Source organism: Rhagoletis pomonella, unplaced genomic scaffold (genome assembly GCF_013731165.1).
Source record: "Rhagoletis pomonella isolate Grant_MI unplaced genomic scaffold, Rhpom_1.0 Rhpom_scaffold_00005, whole genome shotgun sequence".
In the NCBI taxonomy this organism is placed as follows: domain Eukaryota; kingdom Metazoa; phylum Arthropoda; class Insecta; order Diptera; family Tephritidae; genus Rhagoletis; species Rhagoletis pomonella.
The window spans coordinates 67,663,166-67,687,384 of NW_023458559.1; the positions used below are offsets into that span (position 1 = coordinate 67,663,166).

The window sequence follows — 24,219 nt, forward strand, 5'->3', positions numbered from 1 at the left end:
AAATGCCATTACAACATTGTTTCCTTTTCCTTTACCGTACTAATTTCCGTTGTTGTTTGGCAGTTGACGAGTTAATGAGAGTCAGCAGATAGGTTTTGAACTGCTTAGATTGTATATAAGTTTGAAATCAGCAACACAATTTTTTGCATGCATTTATGTATGTATGTATGTAGTTCAAATGGGTGTTACAAGTATAATTTTTTTTCATTTCACAAGCTACAATATTCGCATATGTGTAAGAATATTGTCTTCTACCCGAATTCCGCATGCACTTTGCACAAATTTGAATTTCAAAATATGGAATTCATTAAAATTTATGTGCACTCGCCCCTAGTATCTTTTGCTCGCAAAGACAGGAAGTAGACAGTCGCCCTGCTTTTTTCATTTTGCTTTTTCAGAAGTCAGCAAAAAATATGGCAAGAAAAATCAAATGTCAGAAGTAAGCGCAAAACAATAAACAGCGTATGTTGCAAATGAATCAAACACCACTTGACAACAACTTAATTATTTTGTATTGAGGTTACGTATGCGCCACGGCACCCCAGCAAAGCAAAGCTGTGAAACCACTATTATACATAAGTACATAAGTATATGCAGGTTTTGCACACACTTGGAATAGCTTAGAAGATAGTTCATAGTGGAAAATTATTAAAAGTTTAAGGGTACTAGGGTGACCGCTTAGGTTATCTGCAAAGTAAGAAATTCATGCGGTTTTTTTTTATTGATCTTTCGAATCATAGTTTTACAAGATTTCCTGATACATTTTTTAAGAGTCGCAGAACTTTGAATTGAAACTTAGTAATGGCGTTACATACTTACGGTACTTAAAAACTGAATTTCGGTTTGAGTGGGATCGGGATAAAATAAAATATTTAGTGCCGTGCCCATCTCTAATTGCTACACAACTGCATTTTATAAGGTCGTAGGCCAATTCTGCCAACGCTGGGTTGGGCTCATTAAGAGTATACGTGATACAAAAATCGTGATTATGTCGATCGTAAATGGACATTCCCGAACTGAACCACGGTTTTCGAAATACATTTGCACAACTTGCAAGTGTTGTTTGGCGTAAGTCTATTCACGATGAAATGACATACTAAACTGTGTACGAGTGATAATAGCATTGCCAGATCTAACCAATTTGGAACCATTTAATCGTCATCGGATGCTCTAAAAAACCCGCCTTCAGCACCAAAGGAACCTGTACTTAATATTATGGGACTATACAAAATGACAGCTCTGGTTTACTTTATTCGAATGTTGAGATAGCGGAATATCTATCAAATGATCTCTTGAATCTCTAAAAAGTCACCTCTCCGGAGCTACTAAAAGTAAGCAAGTAAAGAAGCATAAGTTCGGGCGAAACCGAATTTTATATACTTGGCGCAGGTATCAAATATCGTCGTTTTAATTTTCGCTAAACTAACTAAAAGTCTATAACAGTCCTATTTCTTAAGAGATTGTTGTAAGTAATTAAGTTAATTTGGAGTAAATGAGCGCCCTCAGTCATGGAAATATCTGAGGTTTTCTATATCTCAAATTTAGCGTTATACGTGAGGTGGGTGTAATTTTAGTCCGATTTGAATGATTTTCAACGAATTTTTTTTTCGTACTACGGTTATTAAGTGCACCGAGTTTGGTAGAAATTGATAAATCCGTTAGCGAGATACACATTTTTGGTCATAAGTGGGCGGCGCCACGCCCAAAATCCAAAATTTATGATAATCTAATTTTCTGCTAAGTGTAAGTAAATTCGAAGTTGAGAAAATAGTCTAATAAATAAAAATCGTACACGTATCTACAAATGCTAGATCGTAGTATTACCATTCATAGCAAGGACTTGGCTCTCTTTTTTCTAGAAGGACCTATGGATCAGTCAAAAATTCTCGACAAAACATCTGTATCTCCTTCCAAGCTAAGATCTATGCGAAGCACCTCTGCATTGATTAATGCCAATACTAATCTATGGACTAAAATATTAACTTATGGATTAAAATTTTAATGTCAGTATGGTCGAGGTAAAATAGGAAGAATGTGAAAGTGCTTCTGAATTGGTACTACACCAATGCTCATATGATGGCGCATATCAAGTAATTTTCTCTGCAGGAGATGTCGTGATGAAGACAAGGTGGTAAAACGTACTACATTTTTTGTCTATGTTCCGAACTACTATAGAAACACTTGGGGTTATTTATCTTTAGTAGTCTGGCATTTTGGACTATTGGACCGGATAACAAACGAGTCAGTGGTAAAATATGTTCAGTATTTTAGGTAACACCGGTTAGAGGATTGGAGCAGGTCCCAAACTGATGCAGCTTGTGTACTTATATATATACCTGGGTACTACTCCAATGGTCTTTGTTAGTAAGACGGTACAAATATATGTGCAAAGCCTATTTTTGGCCATAACTCCACATAACTGTACTAGACCATCTGTACTAAAATCCTCTTTTAAATATTCCATGTTTACATCTGTTACGCAGATATAGCTAGATAGTATATTTACATTGCATCGAAGTACATACATGTGTATGTGCACATTTAAATACATACATATGTATGTACTATATTTGTTTCTGCGGCTTTCAAATTGTGTCACATTGAGGTTTACTATGCGGATATGCATACATTACAATACATTTGTACATACATATATAGTATGTACGCATACTTTGTAGTCAGTCGTACGCACGTCTATTTGATGTGTAATGTGTAAATTGATTTTTTATGATGTTACGTATACGACTGGTGGTACGTCTCGAAAATCAAAAGTGTAAATTGAAATGCAAAATGCAAAAAAAAAAATCGATTTTATGCGAATATAAATCATGTTTAATGGATGCAATTAGCTTGAAAGACGTTAAAAATGTTGTAGATGCTGAATTTTTCTGTGACTGAATATAAAAAAGTACTACAAAGATATTTGGTTTTAAAATGCCTATATGAAGTTAGCTGCTGATCAAACAAAGAATTTTTATGCTATACAAAGTGCTTTTTAGAAACATTAAATATTTTCTTTGATCTGAGCTCGTTCGTCATGTACATATGTATATATCTCTGAAAAAATAGGTAGAGTCGAATATGTATGGGTAATAGTGAATTTCCACTAGGCATTAAATGACAACATTCTTAATGACAATGTTTCGACTCTCTCTAGCATAAAATCTCAAATTTCCTTCAAATCATCTTAAATTCCTGCCACAGCATGCAATCAATTAAAGCCTTGAATGCGTTTGAATGTCGAATAGGCGGGCAGACATATTCATTAGAAAAGCTGCTATGCGAAAACTAAGCCAATGCACCGGAGCGCAGCTACACCGACCCCTCTACCGCCTATGGCGCATGCAACAAACAATAATGATTATGTACTTGGGGTGCAACAAACAATTTCTTATACAATACATGAACTGTATGTAGCCGTCTGTATGCTAGGGCGCGTGTGTACATACATTGTAAGCATACGAGTACATTCATTGCTTTTGCCGCTATAAACGAATAAGCAGCGAATAAATGAACTACAAACGGCTAACAACAGCTTAACTTGTTTCCATAGTTGCGTGCTGCGCTTTTACTAGCCTCTTTTTTGGTCTACCCATTTGTCTTTTTGTGGCGTATTTTGCGTTGCTGCTAACAACGTATACATACATATGTATATGTACATGTATTTACATGTGAATAAGTATAAGGACATTTATAAGGACGAGTGGGCAGCATAAGAGCTATTTAAATCATTTTAATATCACAAATCGCAGCAGGCTAGTAAAGTACGCAAATAAAAAAATAAGAAAGCTGGCAGTAAAGTGGCGCAAAGCGATAAGCATTCAGGGTGTTTGCAAGCTTGCTTTTGAGTATACAGTAATACGCTGTGCATTCCTGGTAAATTTAAATATATGTATGTATGCAATTCATAAGTATTTCGTTGAATTGCATTTATAAGTAGTTAGATCGCATTAATACAAGGGGACCGCCGACTACAAGCGCCTATTTGTTGTGTCCTCCGCTCATATAAGCTTTTTTGCGACTTTGAGTCATCAAGGTCAATAGGTAATAAAAATAGCTACACAATTATACACACATATTTACATGCTTATGCACAAGTGCATATTAGGGTGGTCCAAAAATACAAGCGGGGGGAAAAAGTTTAAAATGTAAAGCTCTCACCCCCAGGATGTGTTTTTTTTAAATGATGTATAGAACTGCCTCAAAGACCATGAAGTTGTCCACGTGCTGTATGAGGGGAAGAAACACTTTTTTATGGAAAAGGTATAGAATTCTTTAAAATCAATATTTTTCGATCGGAAAACTCTGTTTATCTTTAGGAGACTTCCAATAACAATACCCAATTTTTAATTTAAAAAAATTTAATATTAACGAAAAACCCCAAAAAAGGACCCATAAGTAATAAAATAAAATAAACATTTGGGTATTATTATTGTAGTTCTCCTGATAAGAGACCGAGTTTTCTGATCGAAAATATATTGATCTTCAGGAATTCTATACCATTTCTAAGAAAATGTGTTTTTCCCCCATATAAAATACATGGAAAACTTCATGGGTTTTGAAGCAGTTCTAAATACATATATTTTTTTAACAAAAAAAAATCTAGTATTAATTTTCCCATTAAGAAAAATCCTAGAGGGTGAGAGTTAACATAAAAAAAATTTTTTTTTTTTACCACCCTAGTGTACATATAATACGTGTGTATGTCCCTTAGCATTCCGTAACTCAAAAATCTCACTTGCATAAGTTTAAGGAAATTATGAAAGAAATTATTTTGTTTACTTGTTTGTGTGCTCATAAGAGTGGATGTACATATTTAGTACATACATATGTACGTATGTACATATAAAGTGCACGTACGAAGTCTCAATTGCATTTACTTTATATTTAACGTTGGTTTGATGTTGAACTTTCATAAGTTGTTTACAAGTTTTTGGCAGTTTTCATTTCACTTACATGAGCCAAACTTTAGTGGACACTTTTGTATATCCATAGGAAAGTCTTCTAAATTCATTGGACAGCCAGCTTTGATTGTTAATCTGAAATTGAATGGAAAATAAATAAATAAACATTAAAGAAACCAATTTGGCAAACGGAGATAGGGAGAAAATTTCAACCAAGGCACATTGAATGTTTTTAATGTTTAATGTGTCTAGAGCGCCGAAACCTATGTATTCTCTCAATCGTGATTTCATAACATAGACTTAATTTAAGTAACTTAACCTAATGTTTTGTATAAACTGTTATATGAGAAACTGTGAAACTGAAAAACTTAACTTACCGCAAGTTACTCAAGAATCTGCGGATTTTCGATTTTTAAATTAAGGCCATACGGAAATGGAGAGCCGTGAAAGTTAGACGGCTAACTTGCAAACAGCTGAAACAGAAAGTGAACCACACTTTCTAGTACCCAAAATAGCAACAAACAACAAGAGGCAGAAGAAGATAGCGGAAATTCCTTTGGGAATGGGCAGTTTGGTGTTTTAGTTTCGTCTGATAAGTGGCGATATCTTAGCCACTTGCAGATTGCACTTTATTACACTAAATTATAATGATCTATAAAACTGCATGCCCAACATTTTTCTAGAAACTCAGTTTTTTTTTGTTTTTAATTTTTGTGAAAATTTTTTTTATAACATTTCAATTTTTTTTCATTTTGAGGGAACCCTAGAATTGTTGTCAATTAGTTTTCATTATGTAACATTTATTAACTGGAACAGGAGAATCGATTTTCTTCAAAATTGCACTAAAAAATTTAATACAAACAAACAAAAATTCAAAATTGGGATCAATTGGTCTCTTGTAAATTTTATTAGCTAACTTTAAAAAAAAACTAGCAGGTTGACCGAGCTTTGCCCGGAGTGCATATACTTTTTAAAGTTTTCAAGATTTGGATAGCTTCAAAAAAAAATTTTGGAAATAAACAAAAAAAAAATTGGATTTCCATATCTATTAAGTAAATTCCTTACTCTAAAATTTAGGTGGCAACCCTATTCCGAAATACGCTGGAATGAATGGTACATATATTGAGCGTATGTGTACTATGTATGTATACATAAAAAAATGTTGATTGAGAATAAAAAAATAAAAATTTATATTACAAGGAAGTTTGGCAACTCTGATGGAAAATATTTTCTGACCAAAGTTGTGATATTTTAGATAAATTGTGCAGAATCGAAAATAAGTGGCAACCTTACACTATTATCCTATGACATAACATTTTGTGTATAGGGAAACCATTGTTTAAGAACCTTCTCTTGGTACCCATAAATAGTAACAGGGACGTAAACCGAATGAAATATTTGGTCGGTTCGGTTCAGCGGTTTGAACCGTTTTGCACTTTTGGATTGGTTCGTCAAAGCGGTTTTTTGGTCTTTGAACCGGTGTTTCGGTTCGGTTCAACGGTTCGGAAAAAAAATAAAAATAAAAATAACGCGCAAGTTTAAGTATCAAGTGTTAAGTGCAACAACGCGCAAGAATAAGTGTCACGTGTTTGTCAAATGAGAACGGTTGGCATCACATTTGGTATTACCACATGGTATGTATAACCATATTTCACAAAAAGAAAAAAAATGGATTAAATTTATCTATTGAAAATTGGTTGAAACGAACCTTTAAACCTTTATGAAAAGTGGTTCGGTTTTCGGTTCGGATCAAACATTTGTGGAAAATTTCGGTTCGGTTAATGGTTCAGTTAGTTCATAGAAAAAAAGCGCTTTTCCGGTTCAAAACCGGTTCGGTTCGAAACCGGTTCACGTCCCTGAATAGTAATATTTTACCTTTTTTTTCTAAACAAAAATTAAATAAATATACGATTCAAAATAGGTGGCAACCTTATTATAAGTATTTTTGAATTAGGAATCTTTAAAATACCTTCCATTTGATACCCATGTTATGATGTTTTAATTAATTTGTAACTAATTTCGAATAGGTGGCAACCTTATACGAGTCTTCTCGGAGATATTGCCTAATCAGATAACCTTAAAATCCAATGTAATAATTAACCAAATTGAATTAATTGTAATAAGATTAATCAAATTGAGTAAAAAATAAATGCTCCAGTGAATTGTGAACACAAAATGCCAATTTTGAACCACTGTGCATTGGCGCCACATTTTAATTGTATCTTAACTTAAGAAAGCGTGACTGGCGAAAACACTTTTACTTCTTCCTTTCGGCCTCTTAATTGCATAGCAGTTTTCTTACACGCACCAGTCCAAAATTCGAGCTCACGCCTTTTTTTCTTCAATCACATACCACATACATACATACGTATTCACAAAAATAACTGAGAGTCACAGCTATTGATTTTTTATTTACTCCAAAGCGTCTCATTATCACTGGCTGCGTTTGCGTCATATCTTCCCATCGACCTACTTAATTTGGTTAATGTGTTGCATCTTCTTTTTTTAACTCGTTGTTCACCTTTTTTCAAACGAGTTCATGAATATGGAAATGTCGCGCCGGCGCATTCGGCTTGTTACTGAAATTGGTCCAGACATCCAGACGTTTGCGTTACATGAGTACTTAACATACATACTTTTAGGAGACGGAACTTAGTGCACGAACGGGAGTTGGGAATTCGTTAACAGGAAAATTATGCAGCCGCCGGGTGCCGCTTTGAGTCACTTTGTAAGCGGCTGTAAATGTATGGAAAAGTATTGGAAAATGGGCTTGTGACTATATTAGTCATACGCAAGCTCATTATTAATTGCCACAAAATACAAATAAATATTATTTTTATCGAGCCAATCAATCCCAACCAACCAGAGTTTCAGTCAAAGTGCACATATAAAAAGGTTCATTTTCGGTGTAGGAGACATAACTAAGTCAAACTTAAGCAACATGAATACCTTAGTGATTTTCGCCGCTGGTGAGTACTACTCATTCAACGATTCTCGGGAATAAGGAAACCACATTCCTTATAAACTTTTCTTTCAGCCCTCCTATGCGTACAAGCGCTCTCAGTACCCAAGTTGAACACCACATCATCCGAATCCAGCGAGGAGGAATATCGCGTAATTTTATCTGCTGGTGATAAACGTCCTGTCAGGTTAGAAGACGTTGGAGCCGGTGGTAGTCCACCTGATTTAAAATCGGTCGAAGTGAAAGTACCAGGCGATGCAAAACCATCAACTACGCATCAGTTAATCTCCGAAGCTCTGACCGCACGTGGTATTGACAGTGAAGCGCAGAAACAAGTTTTGGTCGCGCGTGATAGACGTCAGGCGGCTGTTGCGAGCGCAGTCAATAAAAAGAATACGAATGTTACAACTGTAGCGGGTGAACGCGCGAGTACTACAGAAAAGGTGATGCCAGCGACTGGAAGGCTTGGAAAGGCGCGTGCTGTGGTCGCAAGGCTAAACAGTCGCCAGTAAGGCAAATAAGTGACTTGAAACATAGGATTTCAAAGGAATGGCGTGGGACTTTTTTAAACTTATTGATTGTTTATTTTTTATTATTATTTCTATGATGAAAGTGATAAATTTTTTTTTAATTTTTAATACTGATTATTTTATTTGAAATAAAAGTTTCGAAAGTATCTTAAATTAACTTCTAACTGCTCCTAGTGACAAAGAGAATACTAGGCAGGATACCGAAATACTTGCGAAACAACAACACACACTTAGCTATTTATCCGAGTTGAGCCAGCTCGGTTAAAAAGTTTACTACCTGATAGGCCGTGTTGCAAAGGAGGAAAACTGCACTTAGATGAATCAGTTGTAGTAAAGCACTTTGGGGAATGTTTATTTATGTGCGCACCCTTATATTAGTATAGTCAAATTGGCATGTTGGTCAGTTCGCAGTGAATGTAAAACTTAATTTTCGACTCGCAGGGGGTTGCGGAAACACCGCCATATTGAAAACAAGGGGTTTCGAGGGTTTCGCCTACGCAGAGGGAAAGCCATTTCCGGACCACAACCGAACTATGCTTGAACCGCTAATAGCACTGGCGGTGGTCCGATTTGCTTTCTTCCGTCTAGCGTCCGACAAGGAAAACTTTCGAGGCGCTAGTAGGGATGTCAGTGGCAAAAATACATCGATATATTTCTTTGATTTGATACATCGAAGGGCATATATCGATTTGCTTGGGATTTTTCAGATATTATTTCACAGCAAAATATGTATGTTACAGGAAAAATTGTAAAAACTTCAAATAAATTACTGTAATTGAGCAAACTATGTTTTTAACGGGAATTTTTAGAGCCGTTTAAATTTTTTGGCCACTTCTCTTTTCTGCAGTCAGTTTTCAAAAACATTGATGCATCAATGCAAAGCTCTGATCAGTTCTTGTATTCTACATCCAGCCTAACCTCTGGTATAGAAAGTTGAGCCTCGGACAAGAAAACCATTGTCAGAAAAACCTTGCCAGCAACGGGATTTTGTAGGATACAGGCAGTCCAGGCACTGCTAAAAAGTATATCAGTTAAGAAAATCTTCCCAACACCAAAAGTGGTTATCTCAAACTATTATTCTAGAGCCAGTCCAGGCTCTAAGAAGATACATTTGTTTCAGGACGACCTATCCTGAGCCCGTCAAGGTTACCCTTATAAGGTGTAAAGTAAACGTACTCGAAAAAAATCTATCTACCTACCCAAGTCAAGATATTGCGTGGTAGTGCCGTCCCGGCCCTACGAGAGATAACCGTTATTGAGAGAATCTGTTCAGTGCCAGAAGCGATTATCTCTGATTAAATTTTGTTGTCCAGATTCTATTGGGTGAGAAAATCGCAAAGAAAATCTATTAAGCGCCGGAATAGATTATTTGTAGAAGGGATTTCCATGCCAGAAGCTGTTTGGCAATGTCGAAAAAATCTCAGTTACGGAAATCGAGCCGGGCTCTAGATGGGATCAGGTCTTTGCCTAGAGAATTTCTGGCCGGGCAGTTAGGAACCCACTGCGTACACAGATAAAATGAGTTGCCAATGTTATCCGTTCCGACTTACCAGGATAATAAGAAAGATCGCACATACCTGATTATTTGATGAAGCAGCATATTTTCTCTTCGAATACTCGCTTCTATACGGAATCATGGAGTGCGCGTGTTCACACTAACCAGGACAGAATATTATTGAAGCCCTAGCCTTTTACAAGCAAAAGGTAACCAAGTTTTTGCAAGGAAAAAATCATATTTTTCAGGATAATTTTGGAACTTTTATTTCAATTAAATACAAAACCAAAAATCTAAAGTATTACAGATTGAGTAAAACACTTTCGTTTTAATGTGTAGTAACCAAAAAATAAGCACACATTTCATAGAAAATACAATACTAAATACGTGCTTTTATCCTTCTGAAATCCTATGTTTCAAGCCACTAATTTGACTTAGTGCCAACAGCAGCTGCGACCAAAGCAGGTGCCTTTGTCACGCCCCCAACTGCCGACACCGCCTTCACTGTACTAGTTGCGCTTTCGCTGGCTACCGTTGTAATTTCCGGTGACGTTTTCCCTGCTGCGGTTGTACCAGACAATTGACGTCTATTACGCGCCACTAACGCTCGTTTTTGGGCTTCACTGCCTATACCCGGTGCTTTCAGAGCTTCGGAGGTAAACTGCTGCTTGGTTGATGGCTTTGCATTGCTTGTCACTTTAACCTCGACAGATTTTAAAACAGGTGTACTAGCAGCGGCACCAACGCCTTTTAAGCTGACAGGACGTTTATCACCAGCAGGTAAGATGACGCGATGTTCCTCCTCGCTGGATTCGGATGAAGTGGAATTAAGCTTGGGCACGGCAAGCGCATGTGCACTGAGGATAGCTACAAGGAGTATTTGTTAATTTGGTATAATTAAGAATCCTTGGGTAGTACTTACCAGCGGCGAAAATCACTAGAGTCTTCATGTTTCTCGGTTAAAGTGTGGTTTAGTTATGTCTTCTGTTCTCACTTTGAATCTTTTTATATACAAACTTTGATGAAAGTTTACTCGTTTCGAATCTCTTGGTGAGACTATTACATACTCACTAGCGCATTTGCCCCACCTTTTAATTGTAACTTAACTTAATAAAGCGTGACTGGTGCAAATAATTTCACTTCTTCCTTTCGACCTCTTCATTGCATTGCAGTTTTCTTACACGCATCACTCGAAATTCGAGCACACACCTTTTTTTCTTCAGTCACATATGTACATGTTCACACGAATAACGGAGAGTCACAGCTATTGATTTTTTTATTTACTAAAAGCTTCTCATTATCATTGGCAGTGTTTGCGTCATATCTTCCCATCGACCTACTTAATTTGGTTAATGTGTTGCATCTTCTTTTCGAACTCGTTAGTGAACTTTTTTTTTTGAAACGGAATATGGCAACGTCGCGCCGGCGCATTCATTGTTAATGAAATTGATCCAGACGTCCAAATGCTTGTGTTACTTGGGAACTTGACATACTTTCTGGAAACAGAACTTAGTGGTACGAACGGGAATTTGTTAACAGGAAAATTATGCAGCCGCCGATTTGAGTCACTTTATTAGGTGCTGAATATGTATCCATGAAGAAGCATTGGAAAATGGGCTTGTGACTATAGACTTTATTAACTAGTCAAACGAATGCTCATTATAAACTGCCATACCATTCAAATTAATTTTATTTTTATCGAGTCAATCGATTCGAACCAGGCAGAGGTTCAGGTTGTGAGGTTCGAAGTTGTGTATAAAAAGGTTCAAAGTCAGGACAGAAGATATAACTAAGGCAAAGCAACATAAGTTGAGCAACATGAATACCTTAGTGATTTTCGCCGCTGGTGAGTACTACTCATTCATGGATTCTCGAGGATAAAGAAACCACATTCCTTATACACTTTTTTTTCAGCCTTGCGTACAAGCGCTCTCAGTGCCCAAGTTGAACACCACTTCATCCTAAACCAGCGAGGAGGAATATCGCGTCATCTTACCTGCTGGTGATAAACGTCTTGCCAGCTTAGAAGACGTAGGTGCCGGTGGTAGTCCGCCTGATTTAAAATCGGTCGAAGTGAAAGTACCAAGCGATGCAAAACCATCAACCAAGCAGGAGTTAATCTCCGAAGCTCTGACCGCACGTGGTGTCGACAGTGAAGTGCATAAACCAGTTTTGGTCGTGCGCGATAGATAGGCAAGCGCCTGTTACAACCGCAGCTAATAAGGCGGGTCCGAAAGTGACAACTGTTGCGGGTGAATGGGCGAACACTACAGAAAAGGTGTTGGCTACAAAGATGTCTGCTAAAGCAAATTATTGGTTTGAAACTGGCTTTCCCAAATGCCAAAATATTTTGTTAAGCTGGATTACTTCTTATTGTTATTTTAGACTTTTTAAACCAAAATAAGACTGAAAAACCGCAGTGTGATTTTAGAAATCATCATGATTATAAAATAAATAATTATATTGGACCCCAAAATTCAAAATCACAAAATAACGATTGCATTTGTTCGAAAATATGGAATTCCAGATTTAACGATTATTTTTTATCGGAAAAATAAAAATCGAAATAACGTTTTTACAATCCTCCTTATCATGAGTTTCATTTTCCCCGAACCGGTTCACTTTTCACTTTTGGTTTCCAAGTATTGACTATGGGCGGATGACAAACTTTCGAGTGAATTTTTTTTTCGGGCGAAACTCAGGATAAGGCAGAATATTCTAAAAATAAAAATTTTGATATTTAAGGCCGGAACATCTCTTAGCTGAATCCGGGGTAGAGACAATAAACCGTCTACTCGGACTCATGAAATGGGAACTGCATTTGCAATTTGCACGTATGGCACAACATTCCAACCTGCTAGGAATATAGGCCGAATCATGTTAACCCAAGGATAGAGGAACTTTTAAAGAAGCCGAGAAAAGATAAAGTCAGATTAACAGCTACGATAACGGGACATTGGCCCATTGGTGAACATGCAACCAAAATTGATCTTCCGTACAACCAACGGTGTCGTGGCTGCAACGGTCGAACATTATATTTGTGAGTGCCCAGCGTCAGTGTTGGGAAATGAAATTGTTCATATATTTTCTTAGTACATGTATACATAGATTTCCTTCAAGACCAATGAGTTGATGGTATTCATGGGAAAGTTTATGTACATATTTTACACATTTAACATAAATGTGTATGCACATACTTTAAGGTACACTTATTAATAACCAAATTTTTTTAAGTTATTATGAATGGATAATAGAGACTTTGTCTTTGAACTCAGTATTAAAACTTGGCATTTTAATAGTATTTCAAGTGCTTATCAAAACTTTACGACACGCACATATTGACAAGATTGGCTACTTATCTTATAATTATTTAATTTTAATTATTTGTTTATAAAAATTTTGTTTATATATATATATATATACAAAATTGTATTAAAAAGTACTGCGTAGTAGGAAACTATATTTTAAACGAAATTGTATTAAAAAAAGTACAATTGTATCAAAAATGCGAACACTGCCCAGCATTGTCACGCATAAGGCATGATATACTAGGGAGATCTCTAAACGCTCCATTTCTAACATAAATAGATACAAGCGGTGTGACCAAGCTGACGAATCATGAAAGCAGATACAATCAGGGATCTCAGAGAAAGCGTATCAAAATGGTGCTCTCAGCGCTAAGTGGGTTCTGAGTAAGTACTCAGGCGATGCTTCTGACAATCAACCAACCATAAACGGATTATTTTCAAAAATAGAAGTCGATGGATGTGACTTATAGCTGAATGAAAGGACAATTAAAAGCCTTACCCAAATGCTCTTAGTTTTGATATTTAACAGCAAATTTTAATGCAAATCATTATCCATTTACAATTCTAACTATGTAATTTATAATTTCCAAATAATGCTTAAAAACATAAATGTGGTAATAATTATAATATCTCTCACCTGCTCGAATATAACACCCTGCCATTCTGATAGATGCGCACAAATTTATTTGGTGTCGTAATGGTATGTAGATAACTTTGTTTGCCATTATAGAAGTAAGTGTCGGGTTTCCAAATGCGCGCCAACATCGAAACACTCAAAGCCAATGTATCTTGTGCGCCCTTGAAGGCTAAACGTTTATCCACCCACGATTGACGGAAATAGCAATCCATGGAATATGTCTGCGAAAAGATGAATGAATACAAAAAAAAAAAAGAAGAAAAATGCTTACTTTCAGGCAAAGCTAAATTACCACAGAGAACTTAACCGAGGTGTTAAGCAATCAAATGAAAAGGCGTCGCGTTGATTTAATAACCCTGCAACAATTCAGACTCACCCTAGGTTAGCCCTCAGATATTCCCTATTGTTACCAGCACTAGTCCCTCATAATTCCCCTGCCAATGGTTTCAACTGCCATTTTTAGCATTGGCGTGTCATTGGAAAAGGACCGGTCCAATCAACACTGACCGTAAGTTAGTCCTGGACTAGTCAAATTTTGGAGACTTTTTTCGTTGGAGTAAGATTGCGTTCTGCACTTCGCAGATGCTTTTTCATAATTCGGAAACACAAAAAAAATAAATTTTATAATTTTATAACCATATTGCTTCTGAACCCGGACCCTCCTGAAAGACTATCAAATAGTGGCAAGCATCTCTGCGCACTGAGCTACAGCCACGCATGTAAATGTGTGTTCAAATGTTCACTTTGCATCAAGGCCAGACCAAGCGATTGGGACATTTACAGGGTGGTGTTGTTTAAATTTTTTTTTTATTGAATTGCAAGACAACACCACCCTGTCACTGCCAAACTGTACTTTTCGTCTATCTCTAGGCCGGTTCCTTGGGGACTGGTCGAAGGCTGACATTTTCGATGCAAGCAAATGTCCAATTCTGACCAGTCAAATTTTAGCCAGTGAAGTACTAGTCCTTAACTGAAAATTGGCCGCCTTATTGCTGCAGGGAACATACTATGTACGGATGTATGTGTATAGTTACAAATGTATGTTTGTAGGTGTGCAAATGTGTACGAATTCGTGGTGTGAGAGTGTAAGTAGTTGCTAAATCAACAAATAATAAATTGAAGTCAGTCTGCGCGTGACTCTTATCGTCTAAGCGTTTTTGCCTACCATCCATTCGTATTTCTTTTTGCTGACTTTAATTGGTTTTGATTTGTGTAACTGGTAAGAGTAAATAAATTTGTTAGGCTTTTCAACACAAATAAACACTTGTAAAATAATTAATAAGAAATGTTTACACGCAATTTGTTGGTTTGGCGAAGAAGCTGTTGAAGTGTGAAAATGCTGAAGGTGGGCAGCGCTCCTTCCTTCATAGTACAGAACTAATTAGCGTTATTAATTGAAAAATTAAATTGCCTTTACATGCAAATGTCGACCTGTTTATGATTGATGTTCTTGCTGCCATTTAAATATGTATGTAGGTAGGTACATATATATATATATTTTTTGTGGGAAACATTTTGATTTAGTTTGAGAAGTAGGAGTATGAAATCGTTTTGCATTAACTTACCATATCCACTTCGGAAATGGGGCCCATACTGCGTACCATTATATCAACTTCAACTGTAGCAGGTGGACCTGGAAAGAGTTAAATAAGTATTCACTTCAAATTTGTATGAAAAAGTGAATTTATAAATATGGCATTTCATTTGCATAGTTTCCAAAAAGTACATTCAAAAAAGAAATATTCAAAGTGTTAGTTAAGTGGAATGGCATCACAGGATAAGTCGCTCTCTAATTTTAAATTCAGTAAGATTCAAGTGACGGCCTGCATACCAGTAACAGGAGCGCGAAGCTCTACTGCTACTAATGCCCTATAAAGCCTTACTAAACTTTCTCCCCTTGGAGCTTTTGTTTTTTGAAAATTTCAGGCACGCTGTTATCTATAAGACTAAAAGCACTTTTAAAATGAGAAGGCTCTTGATTCGCTCATACTAATATGCTAGCCAACTCCCCTAACATTATTAGGTCAATCTTAGCATTTTGCCTTCTAACTAGGAACTTTTTGGGGAAAACTATTTGGTCTCGGGCTACGAGATAGCTCTATCCTCATATTCACGGATGGCTCAAAAATATATGAGACGTGATACACTAAAAACATCTCCCACTAAATCTTTGTTTTAGGCTGCCACAGCACTGCAGCGTTTTCCTGCCTTTGGTAACTAATTACGCTGCTTACTAGGCAGCTATCAGGCCACCGGATGAAGGGCTCAAAGTCAACCGAACAAAAACCAAAATGTCAATCATTCCTTTCACCAAGAGAAAGGTCCTTCCCGGCATGAGAAATATATCCTAGGATGAGGTTGCAGTGAGTGTTACCAGCGAAGTGAACTATCCGCGGCTGATCTTAAATACAAACTTCTATGGAACAAATAGTAGACACAGCCATATCCAGAGCCACAAAAGCACTAATAATCCTGGGCATGCAGCCCGAGAATCCTTCGATGTATGACGGTAGCTTCGGTCTCAACAACTACGCTAGACCCTGTGAAACAGTCGCTGACAAAGCTTCAAAGTCTGGCATGTGTTTGCGAAGCGCACCTGCGCTGGAGGTAATTCAAGTGCTGCAGCCCCTACATGTAACCATAGAGCTGCCAGCTAAACCAACTCTACTTAATTTTGCTAGAGAAGAGTTGTGCACAGGAAAGGACACAAATTCTACTACTACTCAGAGATGAGATTCCACGAACAATATTATTTGAAAAGAGGTTCAATATAGAAGTGTGTAGGAAACGAACATGGTCCACGTCCATTTTGGAAAGACATCTCCAGCTGAGTACCCTATGGCCCCAAGGATATCTGTGCCAAAGTTAAAGTACTCGATGATATTTCAGGCAGAAATCTAAGCCATCAGTCTGTGCGCGGAGATAAATCTGAACAGGAAATACAACGATGAGAGAATAGTGATCCTCAGGGACAGCCAGGCGGCACTCAAAGCATTTTTTGACTTTCGAAGGAACATAATCACTAGGCTTCGAGTGCACAGGTAGACTTAACGTCCTTGTAATCCACAACAGCATCCATCTACTATGGGTCTACGGTCACGAGGGAATTTGAGGGTAATGATATGGCGACAGACCAGCCAGGGAAGGGTCGGCCACAATCCCAATTTGGTCTGAGACCAATCAGGAATAATTAAAATGATCTTAATTTGTGTGATTGTTATTGCAAGTGTATTTATTTAGGGGATTCACAAGACGTGTTAACCGTCGTAAAATCTTAAGCTTAACACTTGTTTATGTAAAATAGCGGTTAAAATGGTTGGGGGGGTTGGCTAATTATATATTCTTTATCAGTTTAAAAGAATTTCGGTTTAGTTAGAAATCCCCTAAAACCATTTTAATTAAAAAAGATGTTAACCTTAAGATTTTACGACGGTTAACACGTCTTGTGAATCCCCTAATTGTATCACTAGCAATAACAAATCACAAGCTCATTCAGTTACACTTACACAAGATACAATGAATACACAAAACAGCGAACTCCCATATAGACTTTTTACGGCAAGAGTTATATCTAAAGAGAGAGGGTAGGTAAAGTGACTCATTGTTGGCGATTGCCTTCCAGAATTAAGATTTGGAGGTCTTATATGAAGACTTTATACATCTACTTGAAAATAATATATTTGCACATCGTAAATTCCTTCTGTGAGTGTGAGTTCTCTCTGTATAATTTTAATGCCTGTTTAACTGCTTTAGATAAAGTTAAATAACTCCGATATAACATAATCAATTCGTCTTCCATTACCTCCGTCAAGAAGACCTCAAACTTTTTGAGACACTGCGGCTAAGATCTTTGAATTAGCCTTTCGGCCTTTGAGAATCATTTGCCAAAGGTTAAACCTCAGTTGGTCTAGACTTAACTTAACTTAAGTCAGAAGCGAACATTTTTGTTTTCGAAATTTTTTTTCTCAGCTATTTGACAGTTTGCGCTTATAATGCCACATCAAAAAAAAAATCATGCAAAAAATATTTTAGCGTTCACTTATTTTAAAGAAATACAAAATGAAAATCTGGCACGCCTGATGCTCTCACAGCTCTTATTTCCAAATGGTTGTATCTAAATGTATCTAAAAGCTACAGGTTCTTAAGTTTCTTACGGTAAGTTATGTTTTGAGTAACCGCTTCTCGTATAACAGGTTAGCCAAAATATTAAGTTAACTTAGGTAAATTAAGTCTAGACTAACTGAGCTTTTAGTGTTGGCCAGAGGGTATGCGTAGGTGTTGGGGCATATGCTGTTGCAGTTGTCCTACTCCTACTCCTACTCTTGCGTACGCATTCGCGGAGTCTGGAAAACCTGAGCAACTCATGCGCGACTTTGGTAACTCATTCTGGCGATTTTAGTAACAAATACAAAATTCTTGTGGCAACACTGATTTATACCTCAAAGCAGTGATGCTGTGTGACGAATTTCGCCACAAAGGCGATTTACAACGCTAATGCGAGAGCAAAAAAGGAAACGGAAATGCTTAATCAAGCATATGTATGTATGTGTAAGCACATTCCCACATGCAAAGTGCACAAAAATAGTTAGTGTAAACATAAAAGTGTTGAAGATCTCTTAAATGCATTTGCAGCATTTGTATGGCTGTTGTGCAAAATACCAGTAAAATATAGAACGTAAAGCGACAGCGAGCAAAAAACAAAGTCAAAGAGAATTTGCAAACAAGCTTATTTGGCACAGTAAGTATTTGAGACAGGTAACAGCTTTTCAAATTCACCTGTGAATAACGCGATTTGCTGTTTTTGAAAGAGGGTTTTTTTTTCTTAATTGAAAATTTGCTAGCAGCAAAATGTTGTAATCGCAAAGAAAATATATGTATGCAAATTGTCAATTTCCTATGCCCTTTGTTGTTTATTGCTTTCCAAGCGTTTTCAACGGCAAACAATTTCCGTGCCTCAACACTTTCCGCACGCAATTCAGCTGCTCGGATTTCCTCTAACAGCACAGCAGATGCTAATCAGAAAGTGTAGGCTACAATACGCGGGCTGCTGTCACTCGCCCTAAATACATATTACTCGTTCTACTTTCTTCCTTTGCATTCTGCGTGTCAGCGGTCATATTCGCTTAGACACAAGCCTTATCAACGTCCGTTAAGCACAGTTGCTGCGTTTAGCTTATCTCGACTGCATACGAAGCTTCGGCGAGTCTCTCGCCTCTAGCTAATTTGCATTTCGCCTTCATCATTTGAAGGACATCGCTGCTATTCGCCATTACTATTTGATGGAACGATTGCCTTAGCTGACAGTTTCATAAATGTCAATTTTCGGAATTGTCGCCAGTGCATCCTTTTGCTAGCTAGCTTTTCAGATTTTTTCCGAAATTTATGCATGAGTATGTTACATACAACAGTGGTGGGCATATTTAAGTACTTTCGTTTTTAAAGTACCAGTATGGTATGGAACGCCCCTAGGAAAAGCTAAAGCAATTACAACTTTTCTTTACTCTCCTCAACTCATCAACTCGCCTAAACACACATCACTTCAACTTTCCTCACCTCACCTCAACTCGCCTTAACACACATCACTCTCACCTCAATTCACCACCATTCCACTAACCTTCCCTTAACTCACTTTAACTTAAATCACCTCAACTAAACTCAACTCAACTCAACTTATCTCAACAAAAATTAACTCTCCTCAACTCAGGTCAGCATTTTTTTTTTTATAAAAACCCCGAAATAGTCTTAAAGGCCAAGGCCAAGAATTCTAATTTAGTCCGAAAAATCCGGAAAAAATCCTAAAAATGTCGAAGAAGTCTAGAAAATTCCGAAATAGTTCCAAAATAGTATCCTAAAAAACCCGAAAAAGTATCGAAAATCCCGTAATAGCCTCGAGAATCCAAGTAATTCTAAAAAACCCGAATAAGTCACGAAAATCTTAAATAATATCGAGAATCCAAAAAAAAAACCGAAAATCCCGATATATGTAGGTCCGTGAATCCCGAAGTAGTCTCGAAAAGACTCTAGAAAATTCCGAAATAGTACTGTAGATCCCGAAAATCCTAAAATAGTTCCGTAAATCGCGAAGTAGTCGCAAAAGACCTCAAATAGTCCTGAAGTGACGAAATTCTTTTTTTATATTAGTAGTGTATTTAGCATTTAATCAAATCATAAGTACTAAGTCCTTTTGTATCAAAATTTAGTGAAGCCGTTATATACTAAATATTTTTTGCACGCTGTAGTGAGTAAATCCAAAGTCTCTACTTAAGCACTTTTGTACTTGGTGTTTCATTAGGTGAAACTAACTAAATACTTTTGTATCTAGTATTTAGTACTGTGACAATAAGTTAACACTATCATACTCGATACATAGTAAATACAATTCTGCCCATCTCTGACATACATACATACATCAAAAAAGTGGATGCGCTAAAAATTTCAGCACAACTGGGTCAAGTGAAGGCGCCAGATGAATGGTATCCGAAAAGTCTTCGTTTGTCATTTGTTAAAATCCTAGGCATTTAGCAGCTTATTTTCTCCATACACACGGTCATGAATGCCCCCATCCATGTTGCTGTTTTACGTCTATGGTCTCCAGTGCAATAGCACATAGCGAATATTTGAGTATGCATTGCTTTAAAAATTCTTCAATTCTGCTGAAGCGTTTTGCTCTTGACAAATTACACGCCAATTACTTGAGTGTCAAAGGACATGATGGTGGTTACCCCAACTATTTGCCACCAATGATTTGTTTAATCAAATGCTTGGCTCATTTTTTATTAAGTTGCCCTTGCTATTTACATACATTTCCTTTCATAATTCAGAAACTTTTTAAAAGTATTCAAAGTATGATGCTGTATGGAAATAGAAATGCGTAGCAGCACTTTATTTGATTAACTCAAAGCTAAATGTTTTTGCTCCCTTTTCTAATAATAATCGTTTCTGGTTTATGTATTTATAGAATTTAACTTAATATTAGAAAAAAACATTTTCCATATTTAAGTACGCTTAGGCTATTTTCGTTTGTTAATCAATGGATGCAGCGCAGTTAAAGTGGCCATTAGGTGATGCAAATTCCTTTGAGCCTTTGAATGTGTTATTGGAATTTAATGACTCAATTTTTATTTGATTAGGTGAACTCGGCTAAGCAGTTGGCTGCCTAGACTTTCCGATGAGTAGTTATGTATGACAATAAGCTATGCAGAACATCAGCACTCAATCATTTGAAAAGCCTGTAAAAAAAAGTAAGTGCGCCTGGGCCACACTGGAGAAGTGAAACTTACGTTACATATCTATTTTGTCTCACAACCAATATACACACATATGTACATCTGCTTTTGCTTAAGGTTCTATTTTTTGTCTTTTTTCTATCTAGATCTCTACCTCTACCCCTGTTCGTTCTAATTACATACATTTATGTTATTCTGTATACCTTTATCTTTATTTTTATCTTTATACTCTATCGCTAACGCAATCGATAGTAACATCCAAAATATCGATAACAAAACCGATAAAAATGCGATAAAAATTTCGATAACAAAATCGATAATAATATTGGTAGCAAAATCAAAATCGATTAAAATATCGCTACAAAACCGATAAATAATAGATTAGAAAATCGATAAATATATCGAAAAAAAAAATCTATAAATAATCGATAACAAAATTGATAAATAATTCATGACAACATCTATAACAAAGTCGATAACAAAATTGATAAATAATCGATAACAAAATCGATGACAAATTCGATAAAAATTTCGATAGCATAATCGATAATAATATTAGTACAAAAATTAGTTACTAAAGCGATTAAAAAATCGCCAATAAATTCGATAAATAATCGATAACAAAAATCGACTAAAAATCGATAAAAACATCGATAACAAATCGATAAATAATCGATAAATAATCGATAAATAATCGATAACAAAATTGATAACAAAATCGATGAATAATCGATAACAAAATCGGTAACAATATCGATAACAAAACCGATAAAAATATCGATTACTATATCGATAAGTCCCGAGAATCCCGAAAATCTCTCAAATCCCGAAAGAGTTCCCAGATTGAGTCTCTGTGCCTCTATCTATATCCTTTTCTCTAAAACTACCTTTATTTTAATCTTTTTTCCTCTATCTTCATCTATACTTTTATCGGTATCCTCATCCTCATCTTTTTCTTTATATTTATCTTTGTTTTTATTTTTATTTTTATCATATTCTTCATCTACATATTCCCCTTCACCTTTGCCCTTATATAAGTAAAGTGTTTAAATTTACGTTGGTCTTCATTTTTGCCTTTATTTTTACGCATCTTTGTTTTTGTTTTTATTTTTATTTTTACCTTTGCCTTTATCCTTCTCTTTATCTATGTACGTACTCACCTTTACTTTCATTTATGTATTGGTCTTAAGTGTTATTCTTTAAGCCTTTATTAGCAAGTTTTTATTAAATTAATAACATAGATGCAAGAAGCACTTGTTCCCGTCCCAACCATTTCTGTTTCACCATTTCCGTGTGCAATTTTCGTTGAATTTGCCCATTTACTCCCAACCAACTAACCGCCGCTAAAGAAGTTTCACTTCAAAAATTGTAGTCAGTTAGACAGTTATTTAGTTAAGAAATTGGTTGTATCAATACAAAAGACACTGCGCCTTCGAAGATCTTTTGAGTCCTAATTAAATGTAGCTTCATACCCTTCATACCTTACCAAAGCATCTGACAACGAAATAAATTTTAAAGAACTTTTTCCTCTTCATTCGCTGGCGGCGACAATATTGTTGTTGTATTCAATGGGATATCTGATAAAAAATGTACCTCCAACTTTAGAGTCGACTTTATTTTGAATATTTATAAACACGGGCCATAGTTTACCCTTAAAAAAACGCATAAATTCAGTTGCAAACTTAGCAAGATTTTGCATTTTCTTCCATACAAAGTATGTTCGACGTATTTTTCGTATGGAAGAAAATGAGCAACACCTTCAACAAAAAAAGTTTCCAAAAATCAACACTTGCACTTAGTGATTTTAAAATTGATGGGCTACACTACTGCATACATAAAACCTTTCTAAGCGATCTAGTTAAAATGAATTTTTGTTTTGAATATTGTTTAAATATTTTACGAAGTTAGAAAACTGGATTTATATATATTTTGTTAAAAAATAAACTATGTTTTTATAAAAAAATATCTAATATTAAATAACAAAAAATAATCTCCTTAAACTTGTCATTATGTGGGGCGCCGATAACTATGACTCGAGGTGTAGTACGTTTTTGATAATTTCTGCATGATTAAAAAATAAGCAACAGATAAAATAAATTAATTAACTTGAAGCATTTCATATAAATAATCGTATTTTTTTCAAAAAAGCTTCCACTTACCGCCAAATCCCGGTCGTATGCTATTATCATAGCCACGTAATAAATTGTCCAGCAACTCGGAAATGTTTGCATGATTGTTGCGTTGCGTCAAACGCATGTGAGAAGCAGCTACCGACCAGGAAGCGGGCGCACGTGAACCCAAGCCGGACAAAGCCGCTGCAGCAGACATAACACCGACGTCATGCTCAGCGCTGCGCACAGACACTCCGGCGACATTGGTTGCATTCGTTGTGGACATCGAGACAGAAACGGAGATGGCAGATGCATGCACCACCATGCTGGACGTTGGAGATGTTGACATTGGAGACCAATTAATGTGAATGTGATGTTGTATGGCCGGCATGAGAATGCAGCTAATCAAAAGTTTTAATAAGCGACGCATGAAGCTGCTTAAAAGGCCAATTGTGCGGTGGCGGCCACTAGCAGGGGTTGCTGAAGGCGCCGCTGAAGGTTTGTGGTGGTGGTGGTGGATTGCAGCAGCGGAATGCATGATGCCTCTGTGGTTGTTGTTGTCACCTCAACGATGCTATTGTGTTGAGTTTTTTTATTGTTTTTTTTGCCTTTGTTACATTTTGGCCGTTTTTGTCGGGTGGAGTGGGATAGTTTTATTTGTTAAATGTCTTAGCAGGGCTGACGGTTGAGAACTGTAAGCGCGGCTCTTGTTACTAAGCGCTGTGAAGGCGCTCCCAGCGCGATTAGCGCACAATACTGTGCTAATTTGTTGGTTTTATTTTCTACAGTTTATTTTAATAATTTGCTTATGACTTAGTTGATTTAGTTTTTGCTTTGTAGTTCTGATCTGCAAAGCACGGAAAAGTCACGATTTATTTTTATAGAAGAGGTTAGCGAACTTTTAATACACGAAAGACAAACACAATAAAAGTTCTAATCGCAAATTCATTTCATGTTCATACATATGTATGTATGTATTTACATAAATTAGTCTGAGCCTTATTTGTATGGAGAAGATTTTTTTGTAAGCTACAAAGCAAGACTCC

General features: G+C 36.4%; 1 protein-coding gene across 1 annotated transcript; it reads right to left on the reverse strand.

The window, feature by feature from the left end:
• Positions 1-4,948: 4,948 nt before the first annotated feature.
• On the reverse strand, positions 4,949-23,711 carry LOC118740193 (gamma-aminobutyric acid receptor alpha-like). Its single transcript, XM_036471689.1, has 4 exons — positions 23,222-23,711; positions 15,402-15,469; positions 13,837-14,057; positions 4,949-5,039 (listed from the first exon to the last, which is right to left on the reverse strand). The coding sequence occupies exons 1-4, from the start codon at positions 23,709-23,711 to the stop codon at positions 4,949-4,951; spliced, it is 870 nt and encodes a 289-aa protein (XP_036327582.1).
• Between the last annotated feature and the right edge of the window lie 508 nt (positions 23,712-24,219).